Source organism: Pan troglodytes, chromosome 18, assembly GCF_028858775.2.
Source record: "Pan troglodytes isolate AG18354 chromosome 18, NHGRI_mPanTro3-v2.0_pri, whole genome shotgun sequence".
Classification (NCBI taxonomy): domain Eukaryota; kingdom Metazoa; phylum Chordata; class Mammalia; order Primates; family Hominidae; genus Pan; species Pan troglodytes.
Window position 1 is genome coordinate 55117452 of NC_072416.2, and position 22263 is coordinate 55139714.

A 22263-nucleotide genomic window follows, 5' to 3' on the forward strand; every position below is an offset into this window, starting at 1 on the left:
CCTCCCGAAGTGCTGGGATTACAGGTGTAAGCCACCATGCCTGGCCCATACTTTCTTTACTTATTTTCTGTCTCCCTAACTTGAATATAACTTCTTTAAAGTAACAGTTGCCAGGTGCCGCCAAGCGGCTCACACCTGTAATCCCAGCTACTTGGGAAGCTGAAGCAGGAGGATCACTTGAGGCCAGGAATTTGAGACCAACCTGGGCAATATAGTGAGACCCCATAGATGGATGGATGGATGGATGGATGGATAGATAGATAGATAGAGTCACATACAAAAAGTAGCACTTTTTGAACCTTAAATGATTTTTTAAAGGCCATGATATTCCTTATGTCATGTGCAGGATAGTTTCAGTTTTTCACATTCCCAATAAAATAAACTTAAATGACACCCTGCTGGGAGCCTCACCCTACCTTGGGAATAGTCGCCCTCTTGAAGTCCTGGCCCATCTAAAATGCCGGAGTTCTGACTCACACAGGCTCTGAGTCTTGGAGGGTCTCTGAGCACAAGCTCTGACAGCCTCAGGGTGGGGGGTTTCTGCTGGGGGACCTGGTTGATCCCAGGGGGCTGCAGCTGCCCTGGGCCTCTTGCTGAGCCTTGCAGAGGCTAAGGGGAGGGGGCCAGGCTGACTCTGCCCACAGCTCCTATCCTGACACCTGGCTGGGGAGGCAGCAGGGCCACACCCCCATCTGCCTGAACCTAGCAGGGCTGTACCTCTCTCACCCGCATCCTCCCACTTCTCCCAGGACCTCTTTGGGAAGTCAGACCCCTTTCTGGAGTTTTATAAGCCAGGAGACGATGGCAAGTGGATGCTGGTCCACAGGACTGAGGTGGGTACGTGGGGGCCCAGGGATCTCTAAGCAGTGGGCCTGCAGTCCAGCCCCTCCACAGCTCTGAAAAAGGGAGGTGCGGTCACAGCCGCTCAGTGTGCAGGAAAACCCACAGTGGCACCTGAGGGACATGCTTCCTCCCGGCCACAGGGACGCTCATTTCTGTCTCTGGAAGTGTGGCTGTGGGTCTCCATTTTGTCACCCTGTCCCCATTGGGCTGACCCAACCCCAGAGCACTGCTGCCCAGGGCCTGAGCTCACAGCATCCCTCTCTGTCCCACAGGTGATCAAGTACACACTGGACCCTGTGTGGAAGCCATTCACAGTGCCCTTGGTGTCCCTGTGTGATGGGGACATGGAGAAGCCCATCCAGGTGAGGGGGCTCTGGGGACCCTTCTCCCCACCTTGCCAGCTCCAGCCTCCCAGTCTACCTGAGGCTCCCGGGGATGCCTTGTAGAAAGCTCTTTCTCATACAAGTGGAACGAACCCCCATCTTTGGAGGAGGGAGGACTGGAGACTGGGTCCTCATCCTGGATCTATCTGATGCCCTGAAGTACCCGGGCAGGGCCCCCACCTTTGAGCCCCTCTCTGAAACTCTCTTGCCCTCCCCAGAGGGCTGCAGAGCTGCTAGCTAGGGAAACACCTTGGAAATTATCAAATTTGGCATGATGAGGACAGTGATTACCAGTCTCTCTAAAAGCTCTCAGTCCTCTGGCTGAGTGCAGTGTCTCATGCCTGTAATCCCAGCACTTTGGGAGGCTGAGGCAGGTGGGTCACTGGAGGTCAGGAGTTCAAGACCAGCCTGGCCAACATGGGAAAACCCCATCTCTACTAAAAATACAAAAATTAGCCGAGCATGGCGATGCACGCCTGTAGTCCCAGCTACTCAGGAGCCTGAGGCAGGAGAATCACTTGAATGTGGGAGGCGGAGGTTGCAGAGCCCAGATTGAGCCACTGCACTCCAGCATGGGTAACAGAGCAAGATTCTGTCTCAAAAAAAAATAAATAAATAAGTTATAGGCCGGGCGTGGTGGCTCACGCCTATAATCCCAACACTTTGGGAGGCCAAGGTGGGTGGATCACGATGTCAGGAGATTGAGACCACCCTGGCCTCTCACGTGAGGCCTCTCACCCACCCTCTCACGGTCTTTAGTAGAGACCGTGAAACCCTGTCTCTACTAAAAATACAAAAAATTAGCCGGGCGTGGTGGCAGGCACCTGTAGTCCCAGCTGCTCGGGAGGCTGAGGCAGGAAAATGGCGTGAACCCGGGAGGCGGAGCTTGCAGTGAGCCGAGATCGCGCCACTGCACTCCAGCCTGGACAACAGGGCGAGACTCCGTCTCAAAAAAAAAAAAAAAAAAATTATAAAATAAAATCAAATAAATAAAAAATAAAAGCTCTTGGTCCCCAGGGGCTGGGTCTGAGAGCAGATGGGACTGGGGAGACAGCTAGGTCAGGACAGAGATTCCCAAGTAGGATACCAGGAATCTTAGGTTCTAGTACTGGGTCTGCTACTGCTGCTGTGAGACTTTGGGCAGGTACCTCTCTTTCAGGGCCTCAGTTTACCCACCAGTGGGATGGGAACAATAATACCTGCCTTCCTCCTAGGAGGGCCATGGCAGCTCAGACAGCATATAAAGCTGTGATTTCTGTGCCCATCTCAAAAAAAAAATATGTCTAGAGAGGGCCCCAGGCCATAAGCTGGGTGGGTCACAACCCGAGATGGAGGGGGAGCCATTTGCCAGGTGTATCAGGAGTGGAGTTGCCTGCACTAGAGGGTACAGCCTCCATCAGTGGGGCAGACACACTTTCTCCTTTTCCCAGCAATCACAGAAGTCTTCCTGTAGGAGGCAGTTCAGGAGCTACCCAGGCCAGCTAGGCAGATGCTGAGGGGAGGCACTACCCAAACAGAAGACAGAGGGTTTGCTTGGGGAGTTGAGAGGGGCTGGAGAGCACCTCTTGGGGGACAGCTCTGGGGTGACCGTGCTGAACCCACCCCAGGTCATGTGCTACGACTATGACAATGACGGGGGCCATGACTTCATCGGCGAGTTCCAGACCTCAGTGTCACAGATGTGTGAGGCTCGAGACAGCGTCCCGGTGAGATGGGCACGTGTACTGTAACCCCAAGACCTCAGCAGGGCTGGGGGAAGGCTGAGATCCCCCTTCTGGCTGCATGACCTTGAGCAAGGCATTCAATCTAAGACTCAGTTTCTCCATCTGTCAATGGGGGCGGAGGATTTGGGTGGGGATTGAATGAGATGATGCAGGCGAAGTGCCCAGCATATAGTGAGCAGTCAGGAGCTATCCATTTAAGTCATTCCGTGATGTTGGGCCCTCAGCTGGACAGTTTGGGGGTGCGTTATCTGGGGAGGAGGAAGGCAGATGCTGATCCTGCTACCATTTTTGGGTGTGGACATCCCGGGAGGCTCCCTGGAGGAAGCATGCTGCCCCCATTGTCAAGCCTGTGGAAGGGATTCTAGGGCCAAGGAGGAGGATCTGTCTCCAAAGAAGCCCTGAGGTGAGTGTCTCTTTCTTCTGCTTTGCCCAGCTGGAGTTCGAGTGCATCAACCCCAAGAAGCAGAGGAAGAAGAAGAACTATAAAAACTCGGGCATCATCATCCTGCGATCCTGCAAGGTGAACCAGCGTGGGCAAGCACGAGCCAGGGGCCAGGTTTCAGGCCACACAGAAGGGACAGACAGAGCACTGGATCTGGAGCCAGCGAGGCCTGTGTTCAAATCCCGGCTCTGCCACATCCTGGCCCTATGGCCTTCTGAGCTTCACGTCACCAGGCCTCAGTCTCCTCATCTGTGGAATGGAGATATTAACGAGGCAGAGCATGTCCAGGGTTACTCTTCTCTCACATTCCTGTGTGGAGGCCAGGGAAGGCACGAGCTGACCTTCCAGGGCCTGTCCTGGTGGGAGAATTGTCATTGCGAGTTGCTGCCGCCCACGGTGGGCATGCAAGGGGCAGAGGACATTGGGTGGGGACACCCTGTCCTCTCTGGCATCAGCGTCACTGTGACTCCCATGGTACAGCCGGGGCCACTGAGGCCCAGAAAGGCAATGAAGTTCATGTCAGCAGTGGCCAGGCTGTGGGCGGGGGCCAGAAGACCTGGTGGGCAAATAACTGCTGGATCTGGCAGAACGTTAAGGAAGGCAGCCTGGGGCAGGAGAGCAAGAGACCTGGGCTCAGGGCCTGACAGCTCAGGAGTCTGGCCGCTGCTCTCCACCAGCGGGTGGATCCCAGACCCCAACCTTATTTGGAGCCTCGTCTGGCTAGGGTTTACACGAACATTCAGTGGTGTCGTGACAAAAAAGCACTCCGTTAAAGGTCAAGATGTCAGGTTGCAGCCTTGTGATGGATGGTCCTTGTTTCTGAAGTTTCCATCATTCACATCACTTTTCAGAATTTTTGGCACCTGCCTTACTTATTTTTTTGAATCAGTCTTTCTTCCCTGTATTATTGTTTTTTGTTTTTGTTTTTGAGACAGAGTCTCACTCTGTTGCCCAGGCTGGAGTGCAGTGGCGTGATCTCAGCTCACTGCAACCTCCGCCTTCCAGGTTCAAGGGATTCTCCTGCCTCAGCCTCCCGAATAGCTGGGATTACAGGTGCATGCCACCACGCCTGGCTAATTTTTGTGTTTTTAGTAGAGATGGGGTTTCACTATGTCGACCAGGCTGGTCTTGAACTCCTGACCTCAAGTGATTTGCCTGCCTTGGCCTCCCAAACTGCTAGGATTACAGGGATGAGCCACTATACCTAGCCTGTTTCTTTCTTTCTTTCTTTCTTTCTTTCTTTTTTTTAACTTAAATACATTTATTTAGAAAGAGATTATTAGAACTCTACCAAAATTAAAAGATCTGGCTTCTTTGCCAAAAAGAGACAAAGACCATCAAAAACAAATATAGTCTTTTAACGGCTTGATCAACTTCTAGAGGAAGGCCTTGAGCTGGAGGCCTGCTCTTTCTCTTTGTTAAAAAGGTAGATTAATAAGGGCCAGGAGAAGGTAAGTACCTAACAGTGACAAATTGAGACACTCTGTGTCAGGTAACTGACACTGGGCCCTGGCACCCTGCCTGGAACCAGCATGTGTCTGTGTATCTGTGGGGTGTGGGGGTCTCTGTGAGTCCCCCACCCATTAGGAACCATTGCACTGAAGGCTTTGTTATAGAGAGATTTGGGTTTTGTTGTAATTAGATCAGGCTCATCAGCTTTTTTTGACCTCCTTGTCCCTACTGAGGTTGCAGGATATAGAGCAACAACTCCCCCATGGGGAGTGTGACCAAGTCAAGGGGACCCACTGACTCATCCGCTTTCTTCCAGATAAACCGAGACTACTCCTTCCTTGACTACATCCTGGGAGGCTGCCAGCTCATGTTCACCGTAAGGGTCTCCCGCCTGGCTCCCTCTGCACCCCCATCCCAGTGAGGGTCCTCCATGAAGACTTGGGCCACTAGTGCAGCCAGAGGGACTTAGGGTAGACTTCAGGAAGGACTTCCCTGGGGCAAGGAGTGTGTCTGGCCTAGTGAGGAGGGCATAAGTGGGCTGTCTGGTCCTGCTGGGTGTGCCTGAGTTGGGGCTTAACTACAGGTCAGAGCACAGCTGCACAGCTCTCAGTCTGGTGGCTACACTCCTTCTGTGGGTGGAGGAAAACGAATTCCTCCTCACTGGCCACAAGGCCTTCAGCGATCCCTGCCTCCTTCATCTGCAGCCTCCTTCCTCCTTGCTCACTGGGCTCTAACCACACTCTTCCTCTGTTTGCCCAACATGCCAAGCTTTGCTTCATCTTAGAACTTTGCATTTGCTGTTCCTTCTGCATTTGTTGTTCCCTCTGCCTGAAACACTTCCCCAGAACCTTTGCATGGCTGCCTACCTGCCATTTTTCAGGCCTGAGGAGGTAACGGAGGTCACCTTCCAGGGAGCCCTCTCTCCCTCAATGCCTTGCTGCTCCTCTGTCATGTCTTCCTATTTTCTTTCTTTTCTTTTCTTTTCTTTTTTTTTTTTTTTTTTTTTTTTTTTGAGACAGCGTCTCATTCTGTCACTTGGTCTAGAGTGCAGTGGCACGATCTCAGATCACTGCAGCCTCCACCTTCAGCTCTCAGTTGATCCTCCCACCTCAGCTTCCTGAGTAGCTGGGATTACAGGTGCATGCCATCATGCCCAGCTAATTTTTGCATTTTTTGTAGAGATGGGGTTTTGCTATGTTGCCCAGGCTGGTCTCAAACTCCTGGGCTCAAGCGATCTGCCCACCTTGGCCTCTCAAAGTGCTAGGATTACAGGCATGAGTCACTGGGCCTGGCCCTCACTATTTTCCTATTTTTTGGGCACTTGCCGCCCCGAGATTCATATGCATTTGTCGCTTCTCCCTGATCGTCGCACCCACTGGAATGTGAGTGCTTTTAAGTGTGGGCACTTTCTTTATTTTGCTTCCACTCCAACCCCAGCATATCACACAGTACCTGGCACATAGCAGGTGCTCCATCATTTCTCGTTGGAAGAATGAACTGCCACCTTGCCTGTGGCCTGGAGTCTTTGCCCCACAGACTCTGTGCCACTCATCCTGGCTTTACTTCCTCACCCCCAGGGAGCCTCAGGCCCAGAAGGGAGGAAGCTGCTGGGGTGCCACGCTCTGCCCACCTCCCCATGTTGTCTCACTGTTCCCCATCACCACCCCTAGATCCTAATGGGAAATGGAGGGCATCGCAGGATGCCATGGAGTCAGAGGATTGGCCTTGCTGACTTCTGACCCTGCTGCCCACCACTGCCCCCTCCCCTGCACAGAGGCCAGGCCCTCCTGTTCCTCCTGCACGAGTTTGTTCATTCAGCGAACTCACACTGACTACCTTCTTTGTGCCGGGCTCTAGGCTGTGTCCCTGCAGGGGTCCCTCAAGGACTAAGACATGCTGCCCCTGACCTGGGGGAGTGACCCTCTAGCCATATGAGGATTTGGATGGTTGGCCTCTTCTCTCCTACCCCACAGCAACTGAGTTCCCATGTAGCCAAATCTTCCCCGGGGTCCTACTTCTAACCCTCCCCTGCTGGGCAGGGGTTGTTCTTGCCTACTCCTCTGTGCCCTTTCTCCAGGGATTGGGCTGGGATTCTCTGGGGCTGAGAGAGCAGGTAGAGCCCTAGTCCCTGCCTGCCCATCAGCCCCGAGTCCCTGTTAATAAGCACCTGCCTTGTCTGCTGTTCCCAGCCCTGGGCCAGGCTTCTCCAGAGTATGTGCTGCGGTGAGCTCCCAGCTGATCGGGGAGACGGGCACTGCTCTACCAGGCAACCCCAGGTCCCAGGCCCCTTGGTGGTCTGAGGGATAATGGAGAGATGGCTTGGGTTGGGGGTGAGGTTATCTGGGAAGGTTGCAGTGGAGCAGTGGCATCTGAGTTGGGCCTGGAAGATGGAGCAAAGTTAGACGGGAAGAAACGATAGCCTGGCTCTGCATGCAGAGCGAAGCTCATGAATAAATGCCTGCATATGGGAACAGATGAATGTGTGGGTAGGGATAGTAAGGAGAAAAAGGAATCTGGGACTGTACGTTAGTCTCTTATGTCATCACATCTAGGCAGTGGACTTTATGCTTGGGCAATAGAGAGCCACAGATGGCATTAGAGCAGAGGAGTGATACAATCAGACAGTTTCTAGGTTTCAGACCATCTTATTGTGGGGAGGGCTGGGAGCTGAGTGGGCTTCCCATGTCCCATCTACCTCTCCTATTCCCTGGGAGTGGGATAGGGTGCTGGGGCCTCTGGCCCCACTGAGTGGCCTTTTTCTCCACTCTGCAGGTTGGAATAGACTTTACAGCCTCCAACGGGAATCCCCTCGACCCTTCCTCTTTGCACTATATCAACCCTATGGGCACCAACGAATATCTGTCGGCCATCTGGGCTGTTGGGCAGATCATTCAGGACTACGACAGGTAAGGTTGGAGAGGGGCTCTGAAGGTCAGCTAGGGTTCCATCCAACCTGAGAAGCTCAGTGTATCAAAGCTAGAAGGGACCCAGAGATCATCAAATCTAGGAATGGACAGCAAATGGCATAGGTGCAGTTATTACCCATTCCCATACCCTTGGCAGACATTGCTAATCAATTGCTGAACTCTAACCTGCCAAGCACCGATTCAAACTGGGATCATTTTCTACACAGTACACCAAGTAGCCAGTAAGAAAATGAATCATGATGGAAGATTAAACTCGTTCATTATTGCTGCATCCTCTCCTTTTAGAGCTGGGGAATGGGAGGCCTGGGGTGGCAGTGGAAAATTTGTTCCAGGTCCCGCAGATCATGGGACCAAAGGCCAGCCATTCTGGTTCCTGGGCCTGGCGCCTAGTTCCCTAATGGTCTCGCTTCTATTGGGAACTTCTGAGGAGCAGCTAGCATGCATGGACCCTCCTCCCATGACCTTGCTTCCTGGGGACCTTTGGGTCGGGCTGGGTACCATGGAAAGTCAGTGAAGGGAAGCTGTGTGAAAGTGTGGCAGGTGTGGCTACCAACAGGATATGACATCACTGTCACAGATGGTGCTGATTGGGAGCTCCAGGTCAGAGGATGGAATGACCAGGAGGCTGACACATTGGGAACAGGGGAGGAAGAAGCAGGTGCCAGAGATTTGGCAGGAAAGACAGCAGGCTCAGGAGCCCTGTGTGGACTTGGCCTCCTAGAGAGGGGCAGCCAGGGACCTGTACAACATGCAGAGCAAGGGAGGTGGAAGTCATCATCAGCATGGTTGGGTGGAGTCCCAGGTGTCCAGCTGCCCATTCAGCCCATCACCGAGCTGTCTAATGGGCATTAAGACTTAGCATGGCCCCAGTGAGCTCTAGATGCCTGGCTGAGCCACCATCACTTCCTGCCCAGATCATTTCATTAGCTTCCTCATCAGTCTCCCTGCTTCTGCCCTGGCCCCCAGCTGTGTGTCCCCTCCACAGCAGCCAAAGGGATCCTTAGTAGATGTCTGTTGAGTGCACGTACAAATGAAATGTGGTCCCTGTCCTCAGGGAGTTCTCACTTAAAGAGGAAGATAAGGAAGAAATCGTCGGAGTTCTGAGAGACCAGTTTACATGTGAAGCAGGAGCTATGGGAGCACAAAAAGAGAGGCATTTTAGGGTATCAGGGAAATCTACAGAGCGAAGGGGCCATTTTGATTGGGCCTTAGAGGATGAGTAGGAGTTTGCTAGGGGAAACAGATTAGGGAGAGATGTTACAGATGGGGGCACAGCAGCATTGAAGTTGGAATGTGAAGGTACCCTATGTGTTTGGGGAATAGCAAGTGGCCAGTGGCCAGGGCTAGGGGAGTGGGGTGTGAAGGGGCATGGGTGGAAGGAGATAAGACTAGGCTCTGGGACTGGATGACACAGGACCTTGAATGCCACAGGAGGGTTCTCATATTAGTAGAGTTTTCCCCAGCTATGAGCAGGAGGCTGAGAGACAGCCGGTACATTCATTCTACTTCCATCTTGACCTCTTGACCTTGGTTTAGTGGCTGGCTGAAGTCTCAGTTTGAGAAGAATCTAGAAGCTGCGCCCAGGCCCATTGGTTAGAAGTACCATTGTTGTGTCTGCCACAGGTATAGATGTGGTCAGGCCACATGTTCACCAGGTCCCCGGAGGTGGGTTGGGCTCATTAGGTAGATGATCCTAACAGCTTTTTCTAGAGGTGGTGAGCTCCTCCTTTCTGTCTTTGGAAGTGTATGAGGCAGAGTGGGCCCAGCCCTGGGCAGAGGGTCGGGTGGTGTCCTCAGGTGTCTTACAGTGTGTTTCTCTTCTCTCTCTGATTAGTGATAAGATGTTTCCAGCTCTGGGATTCGGGGCCCAGTTACCCCCAGACTGGAAGGTGAGTGAAACCGGAGTTAGTTTCCTTTTGGTTGAGATGGGGTTTGTGTGTGTGGCCTCTCGGGGATCAGCTCTGGAAAGGTCTTGGGCTGGGGCCCTGTTGCCCTGCCTTCCCTGTGTTCACCCCAGGCCACGCTCATTTCTCAAGCCTGATCCTTGGGCAGGCACTGAGGCTGTAACGGGGCAGCACGTTATGTTCTCTGTTCATGAAACCCATGTGGAGTGGGGAAGACAGATAGGATTGCCAGATGTCGCAAATCAAAATACAAGACACCCAGTTAAGTTTGAATTTCAGATAAACAATGTTTATTTTTATGTGTTTATTTTTATTTATTTATTTAGAGACAGAGTCTTGCTCTGTTGCCCAGGCTGGAGTGCAGTGGCACAATCTCCACTTACAGCAACCTCTGCCTCCCAGGTTCAAACAATTCTCCTGCCTCAGCCTCCCGAGTAGCTGGGATTACAGGTGCCCACCACCACCCCGCAGCTAACTTTTGTATTTTTAGTAGAGAGTTTTACCATGTTGACCAGGCTGGTCTCAAACTCCCGACCTCAGGTGATCCACCGGCCTCAGCCTCCCGAAGTGCTAGGATTACAGGCCTGAGCCACTGTGCCCAGTGCAGATAAACAATTTTTAAAGTATAAGTATGTCCTGAATATTTCATGGGACATACTTATACTTAAATCATCCATTGTTTATCTGAAATTCAAGGTTTTGTATGGATCTAGGGGTACAAGTATAGTTGTATTACGAGGATGTATTGTGTGAAATATGGACTTTTAGTGTATTCATCACCTAAATAATGTACATTGTACCCAGTAGGTGGCATTTCATCCGTCACCCCTCCATCCTCCCGCTGTGTGGAGTCCTCAGTGTCTGTTATTCCCCTCTGTGTGTCTGTTCTGTGTGCACCCATTGTTTAGCTCCGTCTTATAAGGGAGAACATGCAGTTTTTTGTTTTCTGTTTCTGAGTCATAGTGGGCATCCTGTATTCTATATGGCAACACTAAAGACAGGTAGTGTCATCGGTGCTGAGGTGGGGGCACCGTAGGCCTGTGGGGAGCCGAGGAGGTAACCCAACCCAGCTTGGGGCCATCAGGCTTCCTGGAGGGGGCAAGCTCTAAGCCAAGAGGGGAAAGGGAAGTAGCAGAGTGACTAGAGGTGGCAGTGGGGCAGGGGGAACCTTCAGGGCAGAGAACAGACAGTGCGAAGGCTGCAGGACGAGCTGGAGGAACTGGCAGAGGTGGGTGATAGACCCTCCATTGGAGGTGAGCAGGGTGGAGACAGATGTGGGCATTAAAGGGCCACGGGGACCCCTGCAGGGACCACATAGGGGCTCATCAGCAGATTGGCATTTCTAAAGGCCTCTCCTGGCTGCTGAGTGGGGCGTGGCTAGGGCAAGAGTGGGCAGAGTGGAGGGTGGAGAGAAGGGGCGAAGGCAAGGAAACTCAGGGCAGAGGCCAGGACTTTCTGTGTGACCAAGTGAGTGTGGGCCGAAGAGGTCACCAAGATTTCCAACTGGGCACTGAGGCGGGGGTGGTGCTGCTTACTGAGATGAGGAACGGGGTGGGTGCTAGGCTCAGCAGGGGAGATGGTAAGGTGGGAGTCCCAGGAGAAAGGTGGATGATGGCTGGGCACAGTGGCTCACGCCTATAATCCCAGCACTTTGGGACGCTGAGGCAGACGGATCATTTGAGGTCAGAGAGTTTGAGATCTTCCTGGCCAGCATGGCAAAACCCCGTCTCTACTAAAAATACAAAAATTAGCCCAGCGTGGTGGCACATGCCTGTAATCCCAGCTACTTGGGAGGCTGAAGCAGGAGAATCACTTGAACTCGGGAGGCAGTGGTTGCAGTGAGCCGAGATCGTGCCACTGCACTCCAGCCTGGGCAACAGAGTGAGACCCTGTTACAAAAAAAAAAAAAAAAAAAAAAAGATAAGTGGTTGATGGGTCAATGGGTTTGGGCTCTGGGGAGACAGAGAGAGACCTGGCCACCTGGGCCAGGACCCATGGTGCCACCTCTGGGAGGATAAGATTCCTAGGGAGACAGGTGGAGTGAGAAACAGCCACATGAGGCGGGGTGCAGTGGCTCACACCTGTAATTTCATGCTTTGGGAGGCCAAGGCAGGAGGATTGCTTGAGCCAGGAGTTCAAGACCAGTCTGGGCAACACAGTGAGACCCTGGCTTTACAAAATTTAAAAGTTGGCTGGGTGCAGTGGCTCACACTTATAATCCTAGCACTTTGGGAGGCTGAGGAGGGTGGATCACAAGGTGAGGAGTTCGAGACCAGCCTGGCCAACATGGTGAAACCCCGTCTCTACTAAAAATACAAAAATTAGCTAGGTGTGGTGGCGGGAGTCTGTAATCCCAGCTACTCGGGAGGCTGAGGCAGGAAGATCCCTGGAGCCCAGTGAGCTATAAGTGCACTGCACTCCAGCCTGGGTGACAGAGTGAGACTCTGTCTCTAAAAAATTAATTAATTAATTAATTAATTAATTAAAATAAAAAAAGAAACAGCTGCATGAGAGAGCCAGGCAGATGAAGCGGAGACTGAGCCCGGGGGCAGAGCAGGGAGGAAGTGAAGGAGGGAGGGGCAGAAAGCAAACCCATAAGTAGCAGCATTTATTGGGCCCTTAGAATGTTCTAGATACCACTCTGCCTGCTTTACCAGTTTCAACTAATTCTCACCAAAGCCAATGAGGTAGGCCCTGTTATGAACCCATTTTGATCGTTGAGGAAGCCAAGCAGTCAGGGCTCGGGGAGGAGGGAGTGGGGTTGGAGGCTGCCCCTGGGCCTGGTGAGGTAAGGCTGAGAAGAGACCGTCCGTTTCACTGACCATGGCTGGGGCCAATATGGCAGAGACAAGACGGGGAGGGGAGAAGGGCATGGAGACATCAGCCAGTGTGGCAGTCAGCCAGCGTGGAAGTCACCTGGCTGTGAGGGAGGGGAAGGGGCAGGTCAAGCAGGTCTAAAGGCTGAGGAGGAGCCAGGAGAGGCGTGGAGGTGAATTGAAGCGGGGGTCCCTGAGGTGTGGTTGTGGGTAGTCCTGGGGCAGGAGGCGGGGGCTCCTCATAGAACCACGGGCACCAGGGGAGGGGTGGTTTGGTGGCTCAGAGATGGAGACGTCAATGAGGGCAGAAGCTGTGATGCTGGGGAGTCGCTGCGGATGGGCAGGGAATGCTGTCCCATTTTACAGGGCAATAAACTGAGGCTTGGAGCCTCAAAATGACTTGCCCAAGGCCATGTTCACCAACTGGGCAGATGGACTGTAAAGTTTCTTCTCAGACTCTGTTGCCTCCCCATGAGAAGCCTGTGGGGTGTGAGGCCAGAGAGCTCCTAAGTCTGCACATGGGTCTCGCTCGGCCAGTGCCCCTTCTTGTCTGCCCTGCCGTGCCGCATTGCTGTTTCCAGAATGAATTTTTGCCTCCTGTCCTCTCTGGTCCTCTCTGGGGAGGATGATTTTCACCTAGAATTTCGGGGAGTGGCCCAAGGGCCAGGGCAGGAGATGTGGGTGTCCTGGCTCCCTGTGGTGTGAGGCTACGCCTCAGATGGGACCAAAGCTGGGCCACAGTGATGCCATTCGGGGGGCAGGGCGAGCTGGTGCGGCTGGGCCCAGCACGAGCCCGTTGCTAGGACACCAGCCAGCTTTCAAAGAACTGAATGAGATGTTTTCTTGAGCAAAAGCCTCCTTGTAAATGTCACAGGGCGATGCTGGGGAGGCCAGGGTTTGGCCAGGCTGGAGTGCCCGGCGGTGCCAAGAAAGATGCTGCGTCCAGGCTAGGAAAGGACAGATGCTGTGTCCCACCTCCCCCTGCCATGGGAGCTGCCAGGCCTGGCCCCTCCTGGCCCCTCACCCTCTCTCGCATTCTGACTCGCCTCACTCCTGCTGCCTGAAGCTCCTTCATTCACTCCCACCTCAGGGCCTTTGCACATGGCCTTCACTCAGCCCGCTGCTCCCTCTCCTGGGCTCCTGCCACCGATTTTCACCTAGAATTTCGGGGAGTGGCCTGCCCTCTGGGAGCCATGCTCACACTCACATGGGGGCCCTTCTTCCTGCCCAGAGCCCTGCCCTCATGGAACTCTGTGACTTGTTTGTGATTGCCTGGGGAAGGCACTGGGTTTCTTTCTGCCTGCATCCCAGCACCTGACCTGCAGTGTGCAGTGCCATTGTTTGTTGACAGAATGAATTTGGGACCCAGCCCAAATTTGGGACCCCAGGCCTGAGCAAACAGAGGGGTTGGTTCTCTGAGGGTGGGAAGCTAGAAGGAGCCAGAAGGAGCACGCGAACAGGCTGCCTGCCTTTGAGACCTCAGTTTCTCCCTGAGGGTGGCCCAGATGATCCCAGAGAGAACTCCTGCCCCAGAGAGTGGCTGAGGGTCTCAGGACGCGTTTCCCTTTGGAGATGGCATGAGGTCTTGGCCCTTCAACGTGAGCAGAGTTACTCAGATGAGGAACGGGATCTGGGCAGAAGGCACAGTCTGTGCAAAGGTCTGGGAGGAGGGGGAGCATACTCTGCAGGTGGGGAAACTGAGGCTTAGAGAGGACAGTCACTCTGAGATCCCTTGGGCTTTCTCCATGCCCCACCCCCTGCCTCTACGGCCTGCCTCAACCAGGGCCACAGGGAACTGAGCCTGAAGTAACTCCCTGACCTCAAGGCTGAGCCAGGCCATTGGCTGTCAGAAGGCAATAGGGATTCCCAGGACAAAGGCCTGTGGCTGGCAGCCAGTCCCCAGGGGCCCCTCATCAGCTTCTGTGGCCTCCAGGAACTTGTCCTGTTTATGACTTTTCTCAGGCAAACCAGGGCAACCAGTATGGGAGGGGCTGAGCTGCCACTCCTGGTAGCATGGACACTTGTCCCCAGGCCCCACTGTGTGACCTGGGCACTCCCTGACCCTCTGGGAACCTCACTCTTTCCAGCTATGAAATGGAGTTGCTGGAGGAGACAACCTCTGGGGCCTCTGGGGCAGATGGACAACCTTCCACAGCCCCCCTGACCGCAAGGCTGGGCCCTCCCCAAATAAAGAGGGGGGAAGAGTGGGGATGAAGAGTGGGGGGCCCGAGAAGGCAAAATATTCCTCCACCCCTATCAGCAGGGGGCTTTCCCACTGTGGTCTCCAAAATCTCCTAAAATCTGATTTTTCAGGAAGACTTTGGCCCAAGGGAGGCCTGTTTCCCTGGCAACCATTTTCTCTCTCAGCCCCTCCATACAAGCCCCCCTCGTAATCTCTATAGAGGCTCAGGAAGTCTCCATGGCAACAGGGACCTCCAGCCCCCAAACCTGGAGCCCAGACTGGGGACAGGGTGAAGTGGGCCCTGGACAGGGACAGGACCCAAGAGGGACACCAGGGGACTGGCTGTGTGCCGGGCGCCTAAAGCAGACAGCAAAGAACAGAAAATCCCATTGCCTGAAACAGGGAGGAGTCCTCCCACCGCCTCCCCTCCCCTGGGCTGCCACGGAGGCCAGACTGAACCCCACTGCTGGGTCCCTGCCCTCTCCCCCAGGAGTAAGACCAACTCCCACCCCCAGGGGAGGGGAGGGCACTGGGTCTCAGGCCTGTTCGACTGTGTGGCTCTGGTGCCTGGCTTCCCTTTTCTGGGCCTCGGTTTGTTGATTTGTAAAATGGGGACGCTGGATGCAGGAGAGCCTCCCAGTACCCCCGTCGTCATGTCTTGGAGCTGAAGGGTCTGTCTGGGATTGTCTGTGCCCAGACAAAAGCCCTCCTCCTGCAGCTGAGGACCAGGGAGGTGGTCGCTTTGCCCTGGGCACCCCTCCACCCTCCTCATTGAAAATCTCTGGGGGAGGAACGCCTTTGGAGGTTAACGTGAGCTCTGGGAGCAGCCTGACCTCAGTTCGAGTCCCAGCTCTGCCCGCCAGGAAATGTGGGAAAATTCTAGTCCACTCTGTGTCTCAGTTTTGTCATCCATAAGATGAGGTGATAACAGCTGCCCTTCCATTGGGGTGTTGTGAGGAAGGAGTAAGGGGATTCCTGCACAGCAGTGAATGTGGATGTGGTACGTGGTAGGAAGGGGGCTGAGGGGGATTTGGGGCTGTGGGGCTGCAGGGGAGGGAAGAAAGGAGGGGCTGTCCCCCATCTGAGCTCTGCAGCGTCTCCCGAGGCCCTGGGTTCTGCAGGCACTGCAGTCTCACCCACAGCCCTGAACGGGGCCAGTTATGAGTCCTTCTATACCCCGAAGCCATGTGAGCAGCAGCAGCCGGATGTGATGGGTGCAGCAGTGTCCCGGAGTGTCCGGGTCAGTCTCTGATGATCCTCTGGGGCTGGGTGCTGGGCCTGGAGGCAGAGAAGCAGGATGAGTCCCTAGGGAGCCTATGATAGCCCCATCTGATCCCCTTGCAGCCCCCTTACACTCCCTGATCGCCAGGTCAGCTCTGAGTGGGCTGTCAGCTCACCCCCGTTTGGCTGTCTGGCGCAAGGCAGGCTCCCCTCTAAGCCCCTTTGCTTACTGTTAAGGTAGGAAAAGCCTCTGAAGCCCAGAGAAGCGGTGCTCTAGTTGTGGAGCCCACATCCAGCAGTAGCAGTGATGAGGGAGCATCCTGGAACCCTGGCCCACAGGGAAATCCCTGTCCCACCCGGGACTCTTAGAGGACTGATGGGGCATAGGCAGCCCCAGTCCCCAGAAGAGCCCAGGGTGACCTGCCAGGGTCTCAGTTTCCTCCACTATGAGGAGAGGGTGGTTGGGCCTCTCTGTGGGTCACACCCAGCAGTGGAGGTGAAAAGCAGATGTGGGGGGTATCAGTGGCCTAGAGGAGGGTAGGGGTGGGGGTTATGAGCCGGCGCTCTCAAAGGGAGCCTTGGCCTGGCAGTGGGTGGTGGCCTGGGTCTGGGTTTGGGGGCGGGAGGCTGCAGCTCAGCGTTTTCTCTGCGTTTCAGGTCTCCCATGAGTTTGCCATCAACTTCAACCCCACCAACCCCTTCTGCTCAGGTGAGTGTCAGACCCACCTGCAGCTGCCCCGTGTTTGCTACGGGCCTGGCCAGCTCCCTGGGTGGAGGGAGGGCAGAGGACAGGTTTTCATTTCTTTCTCCTTTCCCCTCCCCCTTACTGTTGCTCAGAGTGACAGAGGGGGAAGAGCTGCAGTTTGGAGTCAGATAGTCCTGGATTCAAGGCCAGCTGCTGCCCTTCCTAGCTGTGGGACCTTGGAAAGGTCACTGTACCTCTTGGGCCTTTGCCTCCTTACCTGCTCCAGGATAACTATGACAGCTGCTCTTCTCACTTTACTGGGTGGTTCCGTGAGAATTACAGGAAACCACTGACAGGAAGTCCTGTGTAAACCAGGAGGAGGTGAGGGTGGCACCAGACACACCTGCTTTCACCTCCTTCCCACCCGCCCCCTTGCTGGGAAGGCCAGCCCTGCTCTGGGAGTACTTGGCGGGGGATCAGGGGGAGGCAGGGGCTGGGAAGTGAGTATGGTGTCTGTGTTCATCCCCACCTCTGGGCCTAAGAGGATTTCTGAGCCTCCTAGGGACAGTTAAGAAACTATTAGAGGCCGGATGCTGTGGCTCATGCCTGTAATCCCAGCACTTTGGGAAGCTGAGGCAAGAGGAGCACTTGAGCCTAGGAGTTCAAGACCAGCCTGGGCAATAGAGGGAGACCCCATTTCTACAAATTAAAAAAATTACCCAGGCATGGTGGCATATGCCTGTGGTCCCAGCTACTCAGGAAGCTGAGGTGGGAGGAAAGAAAGAGAGAGATGGGGAGGGGAAGGGAGGGTCACACCTTTAATCCCAGCACTTTGGAAGGCCGAGGTGGGTAGATCAGAGGTCAGGAGTTCAAGACCAGCCTGGCCAAGATTGTGAAACCCCGTCTGTACTAAAACTACAAAAATTAGCCAGGCGTGGTGGTGCGCACCTGTAATCCCAGCTACTCAGGAAGCTGAGGCGGGAGAATCGCTTGAACCCAGGTGGCAGAGGTTGCAGTGAGCTGAGATCATGTCGCTGCACTCCAGCCTGGGTAACAGAGTGAGACTCTGTCTCAAAAAAAAAAAAAAAAAAAAAAGAAGGATGGAGAAAAGAGAAAGAAAGGAAAGAGAGAGACAGAGAGAAAGGAAAGGAAAGGAAGGGAAGGGGGAAGGGGAAGGGAGAAGGAGGGAGGGAGGAAGGAAGGAAGGAAAGGAGGAAGGGAGGGAGGAGGGGAGGGAGGAGGGGAGGGAGGGAGGAAGAAAGGAAGAAAGAAAGAAAAAGGAAGATGGAAGAAGGAAGGGAGGGATGGAGGAAGGGAGGAAGAAAACTGAGTGGAGGAGAGGGGATGCAGGTGGGTATGGAAGAGGGCTGTTTCTATCATCATGAGACCTTTCAGCTTAGGACTTGGCTTCCACATAGCATCTACCTTCCCTGGGGATCCCCAAAGCTGGGCCAGGCTGTCTGATTTGGGGTAGATCTCCAGAGACATTTTGGTCGATCAACTTCATCCCTGGCCAGAGGCCTTCTGGGCAGGGCTACAGGGCAGTGTGCTCATAACAGCAGCTATTTACAGAGCGCCTACTCTGTACAGGCACTGTGCGAATGCCTTGATCCCCCAACCACGAACAGAAGCCATAGCATGTCCAGAATGGACCTCCAGATGGCTTCCCATGGTCTCAAAGCATCACTGCAAGCTTCGCCAAGCCCCTTCTCTGGAAAGGCCTGAGAGACCCCCCTCCTGCCAACTGCCAGAGTGTAGATTATCAGTCCCATTGACAGACAAAGACGTAGCCTCAGAAAGATTAAACTACTTGCCCCAGGTCCCACAGCTAAGAAAGGCAGGATTTAGGCTGGACACGGTGACTCATGCCTGTAATCTCAGCACTTTGGGAGGCCAAAGTGGGCAGATCACCTGAGGTCAGGAGTTTGAGACCAGCCTGGGCAACATAGCGAAACCCTGCCTCTACTAAAAATACAAAAATTAGCCGGGTGTGGTGGCACATGCCTGTAGTTCCAGCTACTCGGGAGGCTGAGGCAGGAGAATTGCTTGAACCTGGGAGGTGGAGGTTGCAGTGAGCCGAGATCCTGTCACTGCACTCCAGCCTGGGTGACAGAGCAAGACTCCTCTCAAAGAAAAGGCAGGATTCAAACTCTACAGGCCTGTCTGACTTCACATTCAGGGCTCTTGGCTTTTTACCATGCTGGCCCTTCCCTCTGGCAGCTTCCAGTCTCACAAGGCCTATGCTAGCCATGGCAGGGACATTTTGGGTCAGCATGAAATAGATGCTTCATCAGCAGTGAGATGAGAGTGGGTATGGGGTCAGGGAGACCTGGCTGATCCAGACTCTTCTCCCGAGGCAGGTGTGGATGGTATTGCCCAGGCGTACTCAGCTTGCCTGCCCCACATCCGCTTCTACGGTCCTACCAATTTCTCCCCCATCGTCAACCACGTGGCCCGGTTTGCGGCCCAGGCCACACAGCAGCAGACGGCCACGGTGAGTAGGCAGCTGCAAGCCAGTCATGCCAGGAAACACGCACGTCCTCTGGGCTGGGGAGCAGGATATTCTGCCTTCTCTTTGCTTTAAATCCTAGTGGACACCTCTGGGCCTTGCTTTACCTTCACGTATTGTAAGAGTTGAGTCAAGCTCAACTTGATTGGTCCTGGCTTCCTGGAGCACAGACTGGAGAAAGCAAATCCATTCGTGCTGAGCGGGAAGCAGGGCTGTGATCAACGGGAGATGTCTCCCCAGGGCGAGGTACTGGTTATTCCCACAAGAGTAACAAGATGGAAAACTGGAGGCAGTGATCCCTGAGGCCCTAACGCTGACCCTTCTGAGCCACCTAGTTCCAATCAGAGCTGCCCCTGCCTTACACTGAGGGCTGCTGAACTGTCTGGCCCTGGCCCTACACTCAGCAACAAGCCTAGAGCCTCACTGGCCCGGCTGAGGCTGCCAAAGTAGCTGCGTGGCATCTGGAATATATGGTAAGCAGCCATCCCAGGCATCTGCAACCGTGGTCTCCCTTCCCTTCTCCCGCCCCCAGCTGCAGGCTGGCTCCCAGGCAGGCCCTACTGGCAGGGTCTGATGCCAGTGGTGGGGTCACCAAAGGTCACCTTGCCCACCTCCCCATTTCCACCATGACCTGCCCTTGCCTCTCTGCAGTATGAGTTGAGAGGTCTTCTCCCCCTGCCCCAAGGGCAGTTATCTGATGTCTCTTCTGCCTTCTCCTGACCTTGGGGACCTGACTGACCTATGCCCTATGCATAGGACTTCTCAGCCCCTGACTCAGCCCTGCTCCTCATGCTCCAGCGCCGTGACGGGGAATCAGGCACCCAGCCCAGATGCTGGTCTGGGTTGAGGAGACTTGACTCCAATTCCTTTCTGGCCACTACCTCCTGGGAGACCTCGGCCAGCCCCCACCCCTTTCTCATCTTCCACCTCCATTGAAAGAAGAGGGTTGCTGAAGTCACTTCTAGAGTGTTCATTTCACTAGACTCTAAAATATCCCAAATTCACCCACTTCCCCATGGCCACAGGTCTCTCACTGGACCCTGCAGCTGCCTTCACCACTCCTCACACCACCAGTCCACAAGCTACCATTTGTTTCCCCCACTGGAGGGTCAGATCCAGCCGCTGCCCTGCCAAAAACCCTTCGCCATCAGATTGGATCCCCTGAGGCCAGCCTCTGCCTTCCTTACCGACCCGATCACTGACTGCACAGCCCTTTCCTTCTCTTAGGATGATTCTGCCACCTAACCCCCTCTGTGTTCCTCGAGCACTCCCAGCTGTTCCCCCACAGGTCCTTCCTGGACTCTGCAAGGCCCTCCCTCAGGGCCTCCTCCCCCAAGCAGCCTTCCCTGACCACCTATATGAAGCAGATCTCTTGCCTTCTCTGCCTGTTCCTGGCTGACCCTGATGATGGTCGGCAATGTCTAGTTCACATCCTTCTCTCCGCGCCTGGTCCAGTGCCTGGGCTGTGCAGGCTCATCGTGCTCTGTGAATGGATGAAGTCAGCACTGGCTGAGGGATGTCAGCTGTACAAGCTCAGTCAGAGCCTCCTCCCCCAGGGAAAGGGACCTGGTCCCATGCCTAAGGGGACCATTAGGACCAGCCAGGGGAGGGAGGCACCTGGTCACCAGGGAGGTGGCAGTTGACTTCCGGGAGGTGGTGGGAAAGATAGTGCAACTGCCCAGTGGGTTCACCTTGCCCGCTGCCTAGAAAGAATGATTTATCAAGACAGGGGAATTGCAGTGGAGAAAGAGTAATTCACACAGAGCCGGTTGTGCAGGAGACCGGACTTTTATTATTACTCAAATCAGTCTCCCCGAGCATTTGGGGATCAGAGTTTTTAAAGATAATTTGGCGAGTAGAAGCTTGGAAAGTGGGGAGTGCTGATTGGTCAGGCTGGAGATGGAATCATAGGGGGTCGAAGTGAGTTTTTCTTGCTGTCTTCTGTTCCTGGGTACGATGGCAGAACTGATTGAGCCAGATTAGTCTGGGTGGTGTCAGCTGATCCATGGAGTGCAGGGTCTGCAAAATATCTCAAGCACTGGTCTTAGGTTTCACAGTAGTGACATCCCCAATTTGGGGAGGTTCAGACTCTTGGAGCCAGAGGCTGCATGACTCCTAAACTGTAATTTCCAATCTGTAGCTGATTTGTTAGTCCTGCAAAGACATACTGGACCCCAGGCAAGAAGAGGGTCTTTTTGGGAATGGGCTGTTATCAGTTTGTTTCAGAGTCAAACCGTGAACTGAATCCCTTCCCAAAGTTAGTTTGGCCTACACCCAGGAATAAACAAGGACAGTTGAAGGGTTAGAAGCAAGATGGAGTCAGTTAGGTCTGATTTCTTTCACTGTCATAATTTCCTCAGTTATAATTTTGCAAAGGCGGTTTCAATAGGAGCGGGGAGTGGCAGAGCCTGTTCTGATGGTTCAGGAGGCAGTAGAGGATCTGTGGGAAAAATGGGTACCCTGGAGTGGCGGGTGCCAGGGTTTGAATCCTGCCGCTGTCCCTTCCTCACTGTGTGACTTGGGCAAGTCACGTCACCTTAGTTTCCTCATTTGTACAGTGGGAAAACTAATAGGATCAATCAGGAGGAGGTAGTATTAGGATTAAATAAGATCACTCAGCACATGGCACCCAAAAAGACCTGAGGGACGGAGAAGGACAGGCCAGCAAAGCGCTCAGGGAAGAGTGGCCGGGGTAGAGGGAACAGGAAGCGCAGGGCGTGGAGGCAGCACCCGGCCAGAAGGAGCTCAGAGTGCCGGAAGGAGCGTCCGGGCCCTGACCCTGGCAACCCGGAGCCTGGGGCATGTTTCTTCTTATGGAATGGAATGTTTCCTGCTCTAAACCCATTTCCTCTTTTGGTTTTTTGAGACAGAGTTTCGCTCTTGTTGCCCAGGCTGGAGTGCAATGGTGCAATCTTGGCTCACTGCAACCTCCGCCTCCCGGGTTCAAGCGATTCTCCTGCCTCAGCATCCCAAGTAGCTGGGATTATAGGTGCCCACCACCACGCCCGGTTAATTTTTTGTATTTTTAGTAGAGATAGGGTTCCATGTTGGCCAGGCCTGTCTCGAACCCCTGTCCTCAGGTGATCCGCCCACCTCAGCCTCCCAAAGTGCTGGGATTACAGGTGTGAGCCACTGCACCCAGACCTATTTCCTCTTATGAAATGGGTGTAGTAAA

General features: G+C 54.2%; 1 protein-coding gene across 2 annotated transcripts in view; it reads left to right on the top strand.

The window, feature by feature from the left end:
- CPNE2 (copine 2) overlaps nt 1-22263 on the top strand; it is a 55816-nt gene that overhangs the window by 26104 nt on the left and 7449 nt on the right. For both annotated transcript variants that reach the window (XM_016929891.4, XM_054669368.2), the window contains 9 exons: nt 750-833; nt 1116-1205; nt 2834-2932; nt 3384-3470; nt 5161-5220; nt 7617-7750; nt 9606-9660; nt 16552-16603; nt 18940-19073. In XM_016929891.4, the coding sequence (XP_016785380.1) occupies nt 750-833; nt 1116-1205; nt 2834-2932; nt 3384-3470; nt 5161-5220; nt 7617-7750; nt 9606-9660; nt 16552-16603; nt 18940-19073 (795 nt within the window). The remainder of the gene's footprint in view (nt 1-749; nt 834-1115; nt 1206-2833; nt 2933-3383; nt 3471-5160; nt 5221-7616; nt 7751-9605; nt 9661-16551; nt 16604-18939; nt 19074-22263) is intronic.